Here is a 19,313-nt window from a genome sequence, read left to right on the forward strand (position 1 = left end):
GGGAGAAATGAGATGGGAACCGTCATCATCGTTTGCTGTTGGGTGAGCCGTGAATCACTTTATTGTTGTAATAGTTTATGGACTTTTGGGTTCAGCCCGTGGGTGAGGCTTACACAGCCAGGGGAGTGGAGCCGTGAGCCCCGTGTCGGGGGTGTGGGGTGGGGCTGCTCAGGAAGCCGGCAGGTAGCGTGGAGGGAAGAGTGGCGTGTTGTTTAGAGAGAGACATAGACGGAACCAACAACAGAACTGCTGGGAGGGGTGCTTCTGAGCTCATGGGCCTGGTGTCTCTCCTTGTGGGTCCACTAGCAGCTCTGTCTGTGCAGAGCAAAACCCCACAGGACCACAGGGGAGAGGGACAAACCTACGTCCACGGTGGGAACAAGAGCCCTCCGATGTCCTTCATGCAGCGTTACAGGCCCCAGTCCCACTCTTGACCTCGTCCTCCGCTAGGTCCTGTGCGTCCCTCCTGCCCTCAGCGTGCCTGTGGGTCTTTGCTGGCCCCACCGTGCTCTTTTCACCACCAGCTCTTTTTGTTCCAGGAGCTGCTCCAGGAGTTTGAATCTGAAATGCAAAAGCGGGAGCACGCGTTCCGCCTGCAGGCTGACAGCATGAGCAATGTGGTCCTAGCACATGAGCTCAAGGTAGAGGGTGCCCTCGGACTGTGATCATTTCCTCAGCAGAAGTGAGAAGCCCCTTGCGAGTTAGGGTTCACATGAAGGCCTCCCGCTTTGTACGTGGGCCTCGGTCTCTGCCACACAGAGTTGGGGGTGACATGCAGGTGACATGCTTGCCACTGTGCCTGCCAGGGCCCCGGTCAGGAGTACGGCCACTCTGCCCAGCCAGAGGAACGCTGGTGCCACCAGTCCAGGTCTAGTTACCTGACCTTGAGGAAGTGCCTCCCTCAGGAGAAACCACCACCCCGCAAACTCTGTCCTTGGCCTGTGTACTAGCGTGACACCTTGGAATGGGCCTGTGAGGAGGTGCCACTCATCCCCCTATTTTCAGGAGGAGGCCTGTCTGCAGTTGGTGCTCCCAGCCGTGGTGCTGGCTCCCCTCCATGAACAGGACTTCTCTAAAGCACTGGCCCCAACATGGCCAGGGCACACATGAGGAGCACGCATTCCTGGCCTTTAGCACCGAGACAGGGAGCAGCCTGGAGGGGAGGGGAGTTGTGCCGGGGACAAGGAAGCAGGGTTGATGCCTGGCCCGGCCCTGCTGCCCCAGCTGGTCACATCTGGGCAGCGTCCAGACAGGTGTTAGTAGTAAGATCGACACCCTGCACTAGTGGTCAGCAAGGTCCCTCCTCTAGGCTGCCAGCCTCCCACAGGGCTGCAGTCCAGGGGGCAGCACCAGGCCCTGCCTGACCCCTCTGCGGGAGTCCCCCTGACTTTCCCCTGGAGGAATGCACCCAGGGCGAGTAGGACCTTGAGGCTGGGGCTGCCTCACAGTGACACCACCAACCCCCCCCCCCCGCCCCGAGGCCACTTTGAGGACTTCTGAGCACCAGGGGAGAGAGAGCAGGCGGGACGTGCAGGGCCAACCTGTGCCTCACAGTGCAGTGGGCACTCCTGTCAGAGGAGCAGGGGACAGGGGTGGGTGAGCCAGGGCATGCCCCACTCCCATCTCCGGCATGCCACGAGTCGGTTCTGGTCTCCTGAACACCTGCCCCTTGAGGGCATCACAGGTTATACACAGAACTGATTTGGGGGTAGCAGTACCATCACCTCTGCATTATAGTCGAGGAAGCTGAGGCCCAGAGAAGCTATTTAAAAATTGAGTGTGTGGCTGGGGTTTGAGTGGGGTCACTCAGCAGGGAGCCACGTTCGTACAGCCTCCATCTGGCTGTGTGATTCCAGTATCAAATCATACCTGAGTCGGGTGCTGGGGTACCACAGGGACTCACACGGGGCCCGTGCTCTCAAGGTTGTGGGAGCATGTGAGGAGACTCACTGTTCTATTGCTTCTCAAATTCCAGTTTTCCTTCGCTCCCAGTTCTGATAAAATGGTAAGGCTTACCTCTAGCACCTCAGTTTGTTCCACTTATATCCTTATTTTGAATTCTTCTCTTTCAAAGATTAAACTGCTGAACAAAGAGCTCGTGGCCCTGAGAGAGGCTGGGGTGAAGGCTGCGGAGTCCCTGCAGAGCGCTGAGGTGGTGAATGCAGAGCTGGAGGATAGGCTGCAGCACAGAGACTGGGAACTCAGGGACCTGGCTGCCGTGAAGGACGCCCGGTGCGGAGTCTCCCCATCTCCCTGTGGGTGGACGTGGCCAATGCGCCTGATGTTTAGCGTGGTTTGGACTCCAGCCTGGAGGCATCTGCCTGTGCTGGCTTTTTCCAGGCCGGCTTTGCTGTAGCCCCTTACCTGCTTTTTCCACTAATATTTGATTCTTTCAGGATAAAAGACTTAGAGGGTAAACTTCACTCTGTGCAGCTCACCAAGAAAAAAGAAGAGGAGACGTTTAGGAGGAAGTGAGTGTTTCTGGCTCCAGTGTCAGCGGAGGGAAAACGTTCCCAGATCCCCTTGGAGGCAGACCCAGCCCTTCTGTGGGACTGTTAGCTGGGTCAGGCCTGCTCTTCCAGGGTCTCCCCTCACTTTTCAGTTCAAATTAGTATATTTGTGTGTGTTTGGAGGAATATCATCAAAACACTGAGAATTACAGAACAGGCCTTGTAAAATGAATTGCTGAAAGCCGTCCAGATTGACACTTAGAGCCAATATACTTGACCTGTTGAAACAAGTCTTGGGAGCAGGGTGCACACAGATGCTCTGTGTCCTCACACACTGCGTGACCCCGCAGAGTCATGTGCAGCCCAGGTGGCGTTATTTACGGAGCCAAGGTGACAAGAAACCTGTGTTCCTTGGTTCCTTGGTATGGGCTGGGGTGTCCATGCCCTGGAGTCTTGGTGTTTGCCTTTTGAAAGTAACTAACCAATGGTCACAGAATAATGCAGTGCAGAAATAACTCCCTCCCTTCACTAGCTGTCATGATCAAACTTTTGTTGTGATTTGGTGAAAAAGAAAGGTATATCCTGCCAGAAACTAATGGGTACAGCAACTGGCATGAGTATAGTTTTTTGCTACTAGAATGTGGAAAATACTGAACAGTTTGCAAGGTGAGTAAGATGAAGATTGATTGTAATTGGAATGAAAAGTACGGCATGCGACTTGATTAAATAAGGCTTAACCATCTCATTGAACAATGCTGATGGAATCTGAAAGAAATCACGTGGAATTACATTTTTTAGGGCTTTTTACTCTTCATCGAAACCAAATAGAATAAAAGCATAAAACATCATGGACATCATGTCAGCTGTCAGCGACACCCAACAGTGTATTTTCGAGACGAATGCTCTGTTGACAGAGTTCCAGTAGGTTTGGCATCTGTAGCGAAAACAGACATGCAGCCTGCATCCCGCGGACCCCAGTTCTGGGAAGCCTCAGATTCCGGGTTGAAAGCAGCCCAGCAAATGGCGTAGCTGCGAGGCCAGGGCAGTTTACACCTGCCTTCTGCTTCCTGAGTCCGTACGGCTTCTGCTGGTGGCCCTCCACTGAAGCACATGTTCTGGGGTCTTTCTCCCATGGACTGTGAGCTTGGGAGGGCTGGGGCCCGGCGTCTGAGAATCTCTCAGTCAGTGTTTTCGTGTGAGGAGTGAGGAGCAGAGAGAAGAGGGCAGAAGTGCCCTTCAGGAGGACATGCATGCAGCACTCCTGAAGAATGAGGAAGGTTCTAGGCTCGGGGGTCCTGAGCAGGGCCTATGTGCGCCACTGGGGACCTCACTGTGTTTCAGGCATGAGGAGCTGGACCGTCTGGCCAGGGAGAGGGACACGGTGCTGATGGCAGCGAAGAGCGCCCATGCGGAGCAGCTGCAGGCGGTAGAGGCCAGGGCCCTGGAGCTGCAGGTGAACTGCGAGAACCTCGAGGTGCAGCTCCGCAGGGCTGAGTGGAGGCAGGCGGACACCATCAAGGAGAAGGACGCCACCATTGACAAGTGAGCTGCGGCTGAGGGCCTGGCTGTCTAGTTAACCTGTTTCAGATGACGGGAAGTGGGCACAGGCTGTTGGGAGTCACTCCTGCAGCTCCCGTCACTGTTGTTGTTGTTGTTTTAATTTTATTTATTTATTTATGGCTGCGTTGGGTCTTCGTTGCTGCGTGTGGGCTTTCTCTAGTTGGCGGCGAGCGGGGGCTACTCTTTGTTGCGGTGCGCAGGCTTCTCGTTGCGGTGGCTTCTCGTAGAGCACGGGCTCTAGGGCGCGTGGGCTTCAGTAGTGGTGGCTTGTGGGCTCGAGCAGACGCTCAGTAGTTGTGGCACACGGGCTTAGTTGCTCCGCGGCATGTGGGATCTTCACAGACCAGGGCTTGAACCCGTGTCCCCTGCATTGACAGGCGGATTCTTAACCACTGTGCCACCAGGGAAGCCCCTCCGTCACTGTTTTTAACCATTCTCTTTTTTCATTTTCCTTTATTTGAAAGTATGTGGTTAGTATGTGTGGATGTATGTATGAATGTGTGCATTTATTTATTTGTGGTAAATACACATAGCATAAAATTTACCATCTTAGCCATTTTTAAGTTCAGTGGCATTAAGTACATTCACAGTTGTGCAACCATCACCCCATTCATCTCCAGAACTCTTTTCTCTGTAAAACTAAAACTGCCCATTAAACAGTAACTCCCCATCCCCCTCTCCCAGCCCCTGACACCCACCATCCTACCTTCTTTCTCTGTGAATTTGACTACCGTAGGGACCTCACATGAGTGCAATCCTACAGTGTCTGTCCTTCTGTGACTGGCTTGTTCCACTCAGTGTGATGGCTTCAAGGTTCATCCACGTTGTAGCGGGTGTCAGAATTTCCTTCCTTTTTAAGGCTGAATAACGCTGCATTGTTTGTATAGAACTACATTTTGTTTATCAGTTTATCTGCTGATGGCCATTTTGGTTGTTTCCACCTTTTGGCTGCTGTGACTAGTGCTACTGTGACTGTGGGTGAGCAAATATCTGCTCAAGTCTCTTCTCAGTTCTTTGGGTGTGCACGCAGAAGTGGAGCTGTAGGTCATACGGTAAGTCTATGTTTAACTTTCTGAGGAACTGCCAAACTGTTTTCCACAGTGGATGCACCATTTTTCACAAAGGTTCTAGTTTCTCCATAAACTAGTTTCTTTTTGTTTTTTTAAATCAAAAACCATTCTTTACAATTATTTTTTATTTTTTTGGCCACACTGTGCAGCTTGCAGGATCAGTTCCCCAACCAGACATTGAACCCGGGCCCTCAACAGTGAAAGCACAGAGTCCTAACCACTGGACTGCAGGGAATTCCCAACTAGTTTCTTTTTAAACCCAGTTTTCTTTTTCGGCATCTTAACCAGGCCATGACATGTAAGCCACTCTGTCCCACTGTGCCTGGTGTCTGCAAAGGACCACTGTAACTGAAGTCATAATTGAACTCAGCCTTTTGGCGGCCAGTAAGGAAGTGATCTTTAGAGAAGCTGTGTTTACAGAAGACGATTAAGACAAGTCATTTATAGAGCCTACTGTTAGCAACTGGCTTTTCTCCTTTGTTTGGAAAATATTTCTGTCTCTTTTTTTTTTTTACAGAGAATTCTCTACCAAGTTATATTTCTACTTATGGGGAAAATGGCTCTTAAACTATAAAATACCAGGAAGTTAAAGTTTATTCAGGATAGCTTCCTTAGAGTCACACGTTATATTGTTTGATCTGTTAAACGCAGGCAGCGGTAGCTGGAGGGGTGAGGCAGCTCAGTCTGACGGGCGTGTGTTTCCCTAGCCTCTCCTCCGTTTGGACAGGCTCTCCCTGGGCCCTTCTCACGGATGGCGACTCAGATCCCAATATCCGGGTGCACAGAGCTTCCTGCAGGCAGGCCTCCTTCCTCTGCTCTCACCTCTTGGCATGTCCACCCTTGCGTTCCTTCCTGTTCTTCCGTGGGACCAGTCAAGTGGCCATGACAAGCAGCATCATTGGGTTCCCAGGAGAAGTCTTAGTGTCTGTATCAGTGTCTTTTCATTCCCAGACATACTCTTTATAAATCAGCAACAAAACGGCCCATACTGTGAGCTTGCTGTCTCTTTGGGCCTATTTGTGATAGTTTTCCTGAGACCATTGGTTTGTGGATGGCAGAGTAGAAAAATGATGACCTGAGACAGTGTTGTGAGAACCATGTGTGTCTGTGCAGGTGTATAACCTATCACATGGAATATGGTGCACTTTAACCTCCTAGTACCCAGAGGTAAGATGCAAAAAGAAATAGGTGAAATTAACTCCAGGGGACTTCCCTGGTGGTCCAGTGGTTGAGATTCCACGCTCCCAATGATCGGGTTCAATTCCTGGTCAGGGAACTAGGTCCCACATACTGCAACTAAGAGTTCTCATGATGCAGCTGAAGATCCTGCGTGCCGCAACTAAAAAGATCCCGCATGCTACAGCTAAGACCCGGCACAGCCAAATAAATAAATAAATATTTTAACAAAGAAAAAAAAAGAAATTAACTCCAATAACATTATATCTAACCTAGTATACAGTAAGTCTCCTACATATGGATGAGTTCCATTCCGAGTACACGTTCCTAAGTCCAATTTGTTCATGAGTCCAGTAAAGTTAGCCTAGGTACCCAACTAACACAATAGGCTATATAGTATTGTACTGCAATAGGTTTATAATACTTTTCACACAAATAATACATAAAAAACACACAAACACAAAATAAAACTTTTTTTTTTTTTTTTGCTGTACGTAGGCCTCTCACCGCTGCGGCCTCTCCTGTTGCGGAGCACAGGCTCTGGACATGCAGGCCCAGCGGCCATGGCTCACGGGCCCAGCTGCTCCGCGGCATGTGGGATCCTCCCAGACCGGGGCACGAACCCGTGTCCCCTGCATCAGCAGGCGGACTCTCAACCACTGTGCCACCAGGGAAGCCCAAAAAATAAACCATTTTTAATCTTATAGTACAGTACCTTGGAAAGTACAGTAGTGCAGTACAACAGCTGGCATACAGGGGCTGGCATCAAGTGAATAGGCAAGAACAGTTACTGACTGAAGGAGGGAGAGGAGGTGGGAGGTGGTAGAGCTGAAGGATCGTCAGCAATTGGAGATGGAGGTCAAGCTGCAATTTCATCTACACCTGACCTTAATGGCACAGGTTCTGGTCCCTTGCTGGATTCAATTCTATCTACCCTCTTAAAGAAACAACCCAGTGATGTCTGGGTAGTAGCTCTTCTTTTCTCGTCATAGATGACATGGTAGCACTGGATTGCATTCTGAACGGCCGCTGCAACCTTCGTATACCGTTCTACGTTTGGGTCCTGTGCCTCAAATACTAACAGTGCCTCCTCAAATAAAGAAAATCCCTTGCCATTTCCTGCGTCGTGAATCTCTTCAGTTCTTCAGTTACTTCTTCATCTTCGTGTCTCTCTTCGTCCTTTCTCTGGGTCTCCAATTCCATCAGGTCTTCATTAGTAAGCTCCACGTTCACGTCTTTGAAACTTCACAACTTGAAGGTTCATATGTAGGGAACTTACTTTAACCAAAATGCCATGTTGTTGCATATCATTAATAAGTAATCAATATAAAGTTATTGAAGAAGGATGACTAAACTTGCCTGAAAAAAATATTATTGAGATATTTTGCATTTTTTGGTGCTAAGTTTTGAAGGCACATCTCAATTCAGATTGGCCACATACCTGGGAGGCCCATGTGGCCCATGGCCCAGTGCTGGGCAGCGCTGGTCCGAATGCTGATCAGAGGCCGGGACTCAGTGAGGGCGAGCTCTCTGCTCTCCAGAACACAGGCCTGCTTGTGCTGGCTTGGTCTTGGCAAAGTGAAGCAGGAACCAGGGTCCCATTCATGGACACATGCAAAGCCCCTGCTGTGTGCAAATCATCTCGTGGGAATTCGTTAGAATTAAAAATATGGTTCTCGAGCTCCAGCACCTTCTCTTATAGTTGGGGAAGCCCAACACACATGGAATCACAAAGGATCAGATCAGGGACTGTAATGGGAAGCTCAAATTGGATGTCCTGCTTGATGTGTGAGGCCTGGGCAGTCGACTTCCCAGGGCCGCCAGCTGCTCCCCTTTCCCACCCGGAAAATCAGATAAGGTCCAGTTACAAAGTACCTCCTAGCCGATGTCCTTCGGCCTCGGAGCAAAGTTGCCACTGAGTAAGTAGGTAGAGGGGAAGGAGTGCTTTGGAATTCCAGGGCAGGCCAGGCATCTCGTGTCCTTTTGTCTTCCAGCAACACACAGATCGGAGGAGAGCCTTTCATTTCCCTCTGTCACGTCAGACATGGGGCACCCGAGGCTCCAGGGCTAAGTGTCTGGTGGGGCACAGCCAGGGTGAAGCCCGGATGCTGTGAGCAACCAGCCCACCCACACACACTTCCCCGTGTGGACTTGGCTCCAGGTCGGTGCCTGGGTTGGGGGCCAGCTTTGTCATGGATTCCTGGGCCCCCGCCTGCTACTTTCTCACCCCGACAACTACATGGGACCAGAGCAGGTGCCACCCCAGAGAGAGGGTTCTGGGCAGACCCAGAGGGGAGCAGCTCCAGCCCCCATTCTGACACCAGCACTGTGTCCTAGCTGGACAAGTTCTGCAGTTTCCAACTTTTTGTGGCCCCTTGTGATATTAGGATGAGCTTAGTTAAGAGTCAGTATGACTCTGGACATATTGTGCTAGAAGTAATTTGTTTAAATTATATGGGCTTCCCTGGTGGCGCAGTGGTTAAGAATCTGCCTGCCAATGCAGGGGGCCCGGCTTCAATCCCTGGTCAGGGAACTAGATCCCACATGCGTGCCCCAACTAAGAGTTCACATGCCACAACTAAGGAGCCCACGAGCCGCAACTAAGACCTGGCACAACCAAATAAATAAATAAAATAAAAATAAATATATATTTTTTAATTATTTAAAAAAAACACCCCAGCACACCGGCCTTGACGTTTAGGCCTGTTTAAGCTGAAATGTTTAAAGAAGCTTCCCACGAGGGAACCTGCTCCCTTCTCCTTCCCATCTCTGCCCACGTTGGGATGGAGCTTTGTCTGAGGCTCAGGGCAGCTGCACTCGGGACTTTGATCCAAGGCCTTATCGGCTGACAGCCATTTGCCTTCCCACGGCTCGTCCACCTCTGCACCGCACTCCGTGGCCCACCTGTGGGCCTGTGGCTCTGGGCAGTGGCCAGTGAGTGATCACAGCATTTACCCCACAGCATGCTGAGTGCAGATTAGGAGGGAAACAGGCCAGGGCTGCAAATAGGGTGACCACCCTGCGAGCTTTGTGTGGTTAATATCATGGCTACTCTAGTCAATATCGTTAGGTGTTTTTTCTAAAGTTTTTCTTCTTGGGAGATTTATCAGATTTTTGGTGATTCTACCAAGGAATGTAAAGGGTTTCTGTAGAACCTTATCTTGCTGTTCAATTTGGAGATATGTGTTCAATATCTCTATGTGGAAGGGCTATGCCGGGCATGGCAAGGGGTGCCCAGGTGAGTCAGATGGCACTGGTTCAAAACCGTTGGCTCGGGCTTCCCTGGTGGCACAGTAGTTGAGAGTCCGCCTGCCGATGCAGGGGACGCGGGTTCGTGCCCCGGTCCGGGAGGATCCCACATGCTGCGGAGTGGCTGGGCCTGTGAGCCATGGCCGCTGAGCCTGCGCGTCCGGAGCCTGTGCTCCGCAACGGGAGAGGCCACGACAGTGAGAGGCCCGTGTACCGCAAAAAAAAAAAACAAACATTGGCTCCGAGAGACACGCCCTGGCACACATTTCCCCGCATACCTGGCGTGGGCTTGGCATTCTGCAGGTGTTAGTCGATGCTTGGGTTGGTGGGAGGGAAGGGTGTATATTTCTTCTTGGGTAGGACCATTTCTTAATCTAGGCAAGGTAGTCTCTGCCCTGATGAGTGTGAAAGAGACCCTGATCTGTAGCATTTCCTTTGAGGGCTGTGTGCATGTGTGTGTGTGTGTATTTGTTGTAAAAGAGAGCTCGAGTGAGAACCATGCCCCCATTCACGTAGCTTCCCTTCTTTGTTTAGACTTCGGGAAGATGCATCAGCTCTAAAATCCGGCTGGGATGCCCAGATTGCTCAACTTTCCAAGGAGATGATCTCCAAAGACCTTCAGGTTCAGTCGCTGCAGGAAGAAGAGGTGAAGCTGAAGGCACAGCTGGCCAGATGCCAGCAGGACATTGGAAGGTACCATGTGGTGGGGGAAGGGGATGAAGATGGGGCAGCGGGGTGGGTGGTCAGAGGAGGCCTTTCCCACAGAGCGCGGTTCTCGGTCTGCACCAGGGCTGTAAAAGTGTGTGTGCCATTTGGTCCTGTGTCAGGAATCACCTCTGAGGTCTTTTGTCTGACTGTTAGTGTCTTTTCCTATCAGTTGGAATGAGCACTTGGCTAAAGATAGTATTCTCTTTCTTGAGAAATCATTGAAATATAATAAATGTACCAATTTTAACTGTACAATTGATGAATCTCAACGAATATGTACATAAATATGCAGTATAACCACTACTACAGTCAGGATATAAAACCCTTCCGTTGCCCGAAGCCCGAAGTCCCCTCACACTTTGGCACCTGCCAGGATGCTTTCTGTCACTGTGGGTTTCTCTTGATCTGGAATTTCATCTGCGTAGAATCCTACCGTTCATAGTCTCTTGTGTCTGGTTTCTTTGGATATTTATTTGAGTATTCAGGTTTTCTATTTTGTGTGTGTGTCGCTTTTGGTAATTTGTATCTTTCAATGAGTTTGTCCATTTCATCTAATTGTTGACTTTATTGGCATAAAATTGTTTATAGTATTTCTTTATTGTCCCTCTAATATGTGTAAAATCTGTAGCAGTGTCCCCTCTCCTTCTTGATACTGGCGACTTGTATTGTCTCTTTTTTTCTCCATCAGTCTAGCTAGAGATTTATCCATTTTACACATCTTTCCAAAGAGCCAGCATTTGGTTTCATTGATTTTTCTCAGTTGTTTTTCAGTTTCACTGATACCTGCTCTTATCCTTACTATTGTCTTTCTCCTGTTTCCTTTGCTTTAATTTGATGTTCTTTTGATAGCCTCTAAGGCTTTCCCCACAAGGTCTCATCTGCCAGGAAGGCTGGTGGGTTTTTTATTTCAGACATTTCACTTTTCATTTCTCTCCTCGTTATGTGTGTGGTTGCCTTTAATCTCTGAACATATTTACAGTAGCTGTTTTAAAGTATTTTTCTGCTAATTACATCACCTCTGTTGAGGGTCTGTTTCTGTGGCAGCCAGGTCCCCCAAGTAAGTGGGTCTCACTCGGCTGGAATCAAGGTGTCGGCCGGGCGGCCCTCTCTTCTGAGGCTCGGGCTCCCCTTACCAGCTCATCTAGGTTGTCGGCGGAGGTCATTTCCAGCGGCTGTGGGTCTGATGTCTGTTTCCTTTCCGGCTGTCAGCCGGGGTTGTCCTGGCCACGTGGTCCTCTCAGCACGGCCAGCAGGAGAATCTCCCTGAAGTGGGCAGGATGGAGCCTTACTCGGTGTCCCCTGCAGAAGGTGTTACCATCCCGCCCTGGTCACAGCCCTGCCCACCGGGGGAGAGTCCTTCCAACGACCTTCACCCTGCGTTGCTCTGTGTGGCTGACGAGAAGCCTCGTGCGGGTCCGGTTCACTCCCCCACGCACTTTTCTTCCATCCCAGCCGGCGGTCTGTACCTTCCCCATGGCGTCTGAAGCCCCTCCTGTCCAGCACTCGGAAGCTTTCAGGCAGAAGGTGCATATCCCTCTCCAGCCATGGTGGATTTCCTCCTATTTCCATGGTTATTTCCTCCTTCCATTCTGATTTCTCCCAACCCCCTGGTAGATGGACGCTGGTCTTCTGAGTTCTGTTTGACCTTTCAGCGCACTGTTGACTATCGAGCTCTGTCTGCTCTGCTGTGAACCCTCTCGCGTTTCTCTAGTGCAACCATTTTCTTGTTTGTCTGAGTTTGCTGCCTTTCTTCCTGTCTCCTCTTACTGAGTTTGACCTCCTCTTCCACAGTGCTGGGTTTCTCGGTATTGGGAGACCCGGCCGCCTGCTCCTCTCTGAACCTGGGCCTGTGTGAAGGTGTAAGCCAAGCCCGTGAACACGGCTGGCCTGGGGCCCCAGGAGGGGCGCCTCCCACCTCAGCTATGTCACAGCCCAAAGGGACCTCAGGAAAACGTTCAAGTTGGTGGTTTTCACCCCCGCAGGTACAAACAGCAGCTGTCTCTGGCAGTAGAGAGGGAGCAGAGCCTGGAGCGTGACAAGGTGCAGTTGGAGCTGGACTGGCAGCGCCGCTGCGAGGGTGCCGAGCGGGAGCAGTACCGGCGGGCTGAGGACTTGATTCAGGGCCTAACCACAGCCAGAGACCAGGTCTCTGCTCCCCAGGGCTGTCTGACTTCTTTCTGCAGGAGGAAGGGCTGGGAACGTCCACTGAGGTGCATGGAGCCCGGCTTGGGCTCTCACCGAGTTATCCTTTGCATTTGAAAACACTCAGCCTCACTGAGCAGTCTGATTTATAACAACAGGACTTAAAGTGATGAGTCTCTGCCCATAGCCTTTCTCTAATGGCCAGTGCAGCTGCCTCTGGAGCTGGATCAGCGATTGCTGTGCTCTGCCGGCTCTGATGGCCACGTATTTGCTGGGGTTTCTCACCCGAGCGTCTGCTGTCTGCTTCCCCGCAGGATGGGGAGCTGGTCTGGACCCTGAAGGTGGCACTGCTTCCTTGTAATCCTCCCAGGATGAACTGAGTCTGTGTTTTCCCCAGGTTGCTGCCAAGCTGCAGGAGACAGAGCGGGTGCTGTGTGGCCAGGAGGTGGTGCTGAAGGCCGTGACCCGAGAGAGAGACCAGGCTGTGCAGGCGCTGCGGACACACGGGCTCCACCCTGAGGAGGAGGCGCAGGTGAGGGGCCACCTCCTGCTGAGCCTCCCCATGGCTCTTCCTCCCACGCCCCTTGGAGACACCCACTCCCCCAGCCAGAGGGAAAAAATGCCAAATAGAACCAGCACTGGCGGCAGGTCTTTTCAGCCCTATTTCTTTTAAAATGACTGTTTGCACAAACAAGGGTGAGGCTGAGCTCAACCAGTTAATGGGAGTCTACACTCAATCTTTGTATCTTCAGCATCTGAAATATCAAAAAAACCCAAATTCAGATATTGCACTGGGGCAGACAGTAGCGCAAAGAACCAAGAGGTTAGAGCTTTATCCCAAAACACACTTCTTCATACGTGGTGAGTAAGCCATGCAACATGCGACGACGGCCGCTCCTCTCATAAAGCACAGACTTCCTTACTGCTTGGCACTCTCCAGAGCCTGATACTGTGGGATGCCTGCGGATTGAATGGTGGGCCCAAAAGACATGTTCCGGTCTCAGTGCCTCAGGATGGGACCTTCCTTGGAAATAGAGTCTTTATGGATGGAATTAGTTAAGATGACATCACATGGGAGCAGGGTGGGCCCAACCCAATAGGACTGGTGTTCTTAGAAAAGAACACACATGAAGACAGACACAGGAGGAAGGCCATGTGACGACAGAGGCGGAGAGCGGAGCCTTGTGTCTGCGGGCCGAGGGGTGCCAAGGACTAGCGCCAGTAAAACCTGAAGCCAGAAGTGGTAGGATTTGACTCAGAGTTGCAGAGGGGGCATTCGCTTCCACTGAGGGGGACCCTTGGCGCAGGCCTAGAGTTTGGCATTACAGTGAACACAGCCCATGTCTTGCCTTGCCTCTTGCCTTGTCCCCCGTCCATCCAGGGCTCCAGAGGGAAGCCCTGTCACCGGGCTGCTAGGAAATCTGGGCAACCCGCAAGGAGAAGTGCCTTCCAGAGCTGCACCAGCAGAGCTCAGCCCGAGCCTGTCTCAGACATGACCTTCCTGGTTCAATGGCCCATTGTTTCAGTAGTCTGACCTCTGTCCATTTGTGGAAGGTCACTTACCCGGTCGTCCAGGATAATGGAGCCACTGAAATCCTTAGGATGTTTCCAGGGGTGCTGGCCTCTTCCCACCTGTCCAGCTGTCCACCTGCAGAGGGAGGATGGATGTGGCACAAGCTGCGTCTCCAGGCGTCCACCCAGCCCTGCTTGTGCCTATCTGCGGGAGTGCAGGTCGTAGCTCATGTGTCCTTGCTGGGAGGATTCGTGCTCACTGCGGGTGGAAGGTGGCCCTGGGGCCTCGCTGCGACCTCTGTGCCTGGCACTTGCCCGCAGTTGGTGCTGGGTTGACCTAGCGTTCACCTGGTGGAGGTGGGCTTCTGCCAGCCATGCTATGTGGGCAGTGACTGTCCTCTCTGCACAGGTGACTGCACAGCCCCCAATCTGGCCACCCTCAGAAACCTCAGGAGCTTCCGAAACACACCCCTCTTGAGTCCCAGCAGGACCTACTAGGCCCGATGCCTTAGGGGTTGAGCTCCGAAAGACGAGTCTGTTGACAAGCCCCTGGGGAGATTCACCGTCAGCCAGTGGTCAGGTTTGGGAGCACTGGTGTTCCCAGGTGGGGCTGACCCCAGCCTCCAGAGTCACCTGTGGTCCTGGGGGCTCACAGCAGGTGGTCTCTGCATGGGTGCCTTCCCTAGGACACATAGAGAAAGCAAATGCCTCTTTTTTTTTAATCAATGAGCCCCCACCCCAATTTTTCATTGTTGTATTTTCCCCCCAGGCTGGTAATTAAAAGAAGACATGTGTCTCCAAGCACCAGCTCGGGTGGTCAGGGAGGCCTCTCATGGCTGGTTGCCTTGTTAAGTAAACAGGGGCTTTAGAAATGGTCTAGGGGTCAGAAACAAGTGCCCCGCCCATCCATGCAGAGTGGGGAGATGCGGCGGAGCAGCATCCTAGGCACCTGCGAATGTGAGCTGGCGTGGCAGTCTTGACAGAGATGTGGCTTCCAAGCCAGGACCCAGGGTGGGGCAGAATGCTGCACAAGTTCCCGGCTGACCCAATGGAATGAAGTTTTTTGAATCCTGCAGCTAATAGCAAAACACCTGTGCTCCTGTAGGGGGCCTTAATGCTGGGAACAGGTTAAGGATGTGACCACCTGGTAAAGCGGCAGGTGTGGGCGGGCAGTTGGTGCTGAGTTCTGCAGGGCTGAGCCCTTGGCAAACACTAAGGTAGGAGCAGTGAGGGAATCTGTCATACACCGAAGTCAGAAATAGAGGCCGCCAGGGAGCAAGACACTGTGCTTCCTGGGGAGCGATGAGCCCATCACAGATTCCACTGTTCAGATGGACAGGCTCTAGGCTTTGGCCACATCTTCTCCCTCGCTTGGTACTAGTTCCGAGCACGGAGCCTCAGCAGAGCCGTGGTGATCACCCCACGGAGACCAAGGCACCACCGTCGGGCAGGCATTACCAGGGCAGAGACGCAGCCACGGCCGCAGGGGCAGAGGATTCGCCTTGCAACTGGGCTGCACTGCGGCTTTGAGGTGGATCCTGTTGTTCAGGACAAGGAAGCTGAGGACCTGAGAGGAGTGGTCCCTGCCCCACAGGTGGCAGAGGGAGAATGTGAGTAGCACCAGCCAGCTGCACACTCACGGCCCCGACCACACTGCTGTCTGCCTGAGTGGGAGCAGCCTGAGGCTCTGCCATGGAGAAGGTGGGAAATGGCCCAGTGGGCACAGAGAGGGAGGTCGGGTGTTTGCAGCAGGAGCAGTGGGGCCAGAGCAGTGGCTGGAAGGAGACAGAGCAGGTGCATAGCAGAGCCAGTGGTGGCTTGAAAAGCTGGGAACTGTGAGTAACAGAAGAAATAGCTTCATTCTGAAAGTAAAAGTAATATGTGGCCACTGCAGAAATTTTACAATTCTAGTTCAGCACAGTGTTCTCTGGAGTCAGGTGGGCCCAAGGTTCACCCCAGCTCAACTCCTCCTTGGCCGGACCTCTTGGGTCCCCCGTGGTGCCTTAGTGGGAAGTTGGTGACAGCGTGTGTCACGTGCTTGCTCAATGCCAGGGCTGAGCGTCGTGGCCGGGTCAGACCCGTGGAGGCCGTGTGCGTGTCTGTCATCAACATGTGGCTGTGTGTGGTCGGGTGGCCCCCGAGAGCTCGCATCTCTGTTTCCTCATCTGTGTGAGGGGTACCCCTGGGAACGCTTGGCCCACTGTGGGTGGATGTGAGCTCTGCAGATGTGAGCCAGCATCGCTTGGAACAGAGAAGAGAACATATCGTGTCTGTCCGACACTCAGACGTTTTAGTGTATTTCCTTCCAGCCACCTGTATCTCTATATCTCATGTGTGTTCCTGTGCCCATACTGTGTTCATATAGCTCAGGTCATGCTATATAACATTAATTCTTTTTTAAAGTTTCCATAAATATTTCTCACATCATTAAAATTCTTTAAAAATGCAGGACTTCCCTGGTGGTGCAGTGGTTAAGAATCTGCCTGCCAATGCAGGGGACACGGGTTTGAGCCCTGGTCCGGGAAGATCCCACATGCCACGCAGCAGCTCAGCCTGTGCGCCACAACTAAACCTGCGTTCTAGAGTTGTGAGCCGCAACTACTGAGCCCACACGCCACAACTACTGAAGCCTGTGCGCTTAGAGCCCATGCGCCACAACTACTGAAGCCCGCGTGCTCTAGGGCCTGTGTGCTGCAACTACTGAGCCCACGTGCTGCAGCTACTGAAGCCCACGAACCTAGAGCCCGTGCTCTGCAACAAGAGAAGCCACTGCAATGAGAAGCCCACACACCACGACGAAGAGTAGCCGCCACTCGCCACAACTAGAGAAAGCCTGCATGCAGCAGCAAAGACCCAACGCAGCTAAAAAGAGCATGAATAAAAAATAAAATTCTTCAAAAATGCAACTTAAATGGTTGTGTACTTTATTGTATGACCATGCCACGGTTTACGTCATCGTTCTCTCACTAATGGCCGTTGGGATCATTTGCACAGATTCTTGTAATGCTGCATGGGCATGTTTGTGCGTCTCTGAACTTGTTAGAAGCTCGTGTTGTGTTCACATAGTCTTGGTCTCTCTCAGCAGGACTGGTCAAAGGTCCTCGCGAGCCCGGCTGGTTTGCTTTGCTGGTAAGCAGGATCCAGCAACCAGTCGGAAAGTCAGAAAGTCTCAGGATGGGACCTGGGCCTTGAGTGGGGAGTGAGCATGTGCTGCTTCCTAGGGGAGGACCTTCCTTCCTGCCCATTTGGAGGTTAGTGTGCTGATGGGGCAGCCGTGGAGGAGAGGAGCCTGGTGCTTTCTGCAGGCAAACATCCACAGAGGGCTGGGTTGTGCTGGGCCCAGACGCAGAGAACTAGGCAAACCACGGGCTCCCTTCCTCTGTCCCCTCCTCTCTGGCACCCAGTTCTGTACAGGCAGTGTCTGAAGACAGTGGTTTCATAGAATTTGTCTGGTTTTCTAGTTGTTTACAGCCAGAGGGCAAGTCCCGTAGCAGCAAATCCCTCATGGTCAAAGGCAGAAGTCTCTCTTGCCATCATTTTCAAAGGAGATTTTCACTCAGGGTGACAGGTTTTTATTTTCTTTCTGCATATAGTTCCATTATCTTCTAGATTTCATTGGTTCTCATGAGAAGTTGTCAGTTTCTTGTATTTGTTCTTCTGCAGGAACATAATGTGTCTTTTTTTCCTCTGGTCGCTTTTAAGAGTTTTTCTTTATCATTGTTTTTTAGCAATTTGACCATGATGTGCTGTTTGGTATAACTTTTTGTGTGTTTATCTTGCTTCAGGTTTCTTGATCTTCTTGGATCTGTGGACTTACGTTTTCCTCAAATTGGAAATTTTTTTGCCAACAAGTTCTGAATCCTTTTCTGTCCCCCTCAATGATCTGGGTTAGTGTGTTTCTGCTTCACATTATTCCGTGGTCACTAGAGCTCTGTTGTTATTTGTTCTTTTTGGTCTCTTTCACTCTGTGCTTGAGTTCGAATACTTTCTACTGCTGTGTGTTTATGTTCCCTCATCTTTTCTCCTGTAGTGTCTGATCTGCTCTTAATCCCATCCTAGCCAGTGAATTTTTCCTTCAGACAGTATATTTTCCATCTCTGTAGATGCTATTTGGTTCTTTTTTGGTATCTTCCGTTTCTCTTTTTATGTTCATGTTTTTCTTTAAATCCTGGAGTATATTTATGGGAACTGCTTTAAAGTCCTTGACTGCCACTTAGCATGATGTCTTCATGGTCCTTCCATGTTGTAGCGTGTGTCAGAACATTGTTCCTTTTTCTGGCTGAGTCATGTTTCACAGTGTTACCCTTTGTTTATCCATCATCTGTGGGTAGACATTTGAGTATTTCCATTTTGGCTACTATGAATAATGCTGCTCCAAACATGTGTACAGGTTTCTGTGTGTATGTATGTTTTCAGTTCTCTTAGGTCTATACCTAGGAGTGGAATTGTTGGGTCGTATAATAGCTCTGTGTTTACTTTGTTGAGGAACAGCCAGACTGTTTTCCACAGCAGCTGCACCATTTTACATTTACAAGCCACTGCGTACCTTTACCTTCTACAGTGCACAAGGATTCCATTTTCTCCACATCCTCAGCAACACTTGTTATCGTCTTTTTTATAACTGCCACTCTAATGGGTGAATGATGGGCTTCTGACTAAAAAGGAAGGGTCCCCAAATTTCTCAATAAAAGTTATCTTTGAAAAACAGTGGTCTTGTCTTTATGAAACACAGAAGAAAAAGTTTTTTCATACTTCTGTCAACATTACCCACCTCCAGGACAGATGACGGGGAGCAGGGACGGGGGCAGGTGGACGCAGATGCAGCCGGCCTCAGTGCACAAGGGAATCATTGGTTCTTGGCTGTAACCATTTTCTTTTCTTTCTTTTTCTTTTTTTTTTTTCTTCCCGTATTTGACAGATGCTTGTAAGGCATCAAGAAGAAGAAATAAGCAAAAGTTTTCCATCTACTGTGATCCAGCAGCTGCAAGAGCAGAACACAAGCTTGCGAAATGTTATTGCACAGATGAGGAAAGAAATGGAAACTCTAAGTGATCAGATTCTTCCTTCTGCCCAGTTAGGAGGGGAGACCTCACAAACAAACCAGGCTGACCCGAAGGCAGCTGCTGGTTCAGCGGTACCTGGTGAGCGAAGGGGAGAGGGAGAGAGGGAGAGGGAGGATGAGGTGCCATCTCTACTGGGTCCACAATAGGCTTCACTTGGAGTCTCACAAGTGAACATCCCCTTTGATAGATTACTTCAAAGTATGACAGCTGCTTTTCTCTAGTGGGGCCGTCCTCTGCACAGTGGGACTGTCCTGTGCATGGCAGGGGTATTGAGCAATAACCCTGGTATCTACCCTCTAGATGCCAATAGCATCTTCCCCCCAAGTTGTCACAACCAAACTGTCCTCAGACGTTGCCTAATGTCCCCTGGGTGGCAAAACCTC

At 51.0% G+C, this 19,313-nt stretch overlaps 1 protein-coding gene across 1 annotated transcript in view; it reads left to right on the top strand.

The window, feature by feature from the left end:
• Window positions 1–19,313, top strand: part of CCDC57 (coiled-coil domain containing 57) — a 94,499-nt gene that overhangs the window by 9,319 nt on the left and 65,867 nt on the right. Inside the window, exons 3-10 of the mRNA XM_089901516.1 lie at window positions 540–641; window positions 2,075–2,232; window positions 2,397–2,471; window positions 3,792–3,992; window positions 10,040–10,198; window positions 12,196–12,358; window positions 12,753–12,887; window positions 18,786–19,008. Of these exons, the coding sequence (XP_089757642.1) occupies window positions 540–641; window positions 2,075–2,232; window positions 2,397–2,471; window positions 3,792–3,992; window positions 10,040–10,198; window positions 12,196–12,358; window positions 12,753–12,887; window positions 18,786–19,008 (1,216 nt within the window). The remainder of the gene's footprint in view (window positions 1–539; window positions 642–2,074; window positions 2,233–2,396; window positions 2,472–3,791; window positions 3,993–10,039; window positions 10,199–12,195; window positions 12,359–12,752; window positions 12,888–18,785; window positions 19,009–19,313) is intronic.

The sequence above is a fragment of the Delphinapterus leucas genome, chromosome 19, assembly GCF_059928025.1.
Source record: "Delphinapterus leucas isolate spDelLeu-1000000601 "Yukka" chromosome 19, BTC_Dleu_Yukka2, whole genome shotgun sequence".
Lineage (NCBI taxonomy): Eukaryota > Metazoa > Chordata > Mammalia > Artiodactyla > Monodontidae > Delphinapterus > Delphinapterus leucas.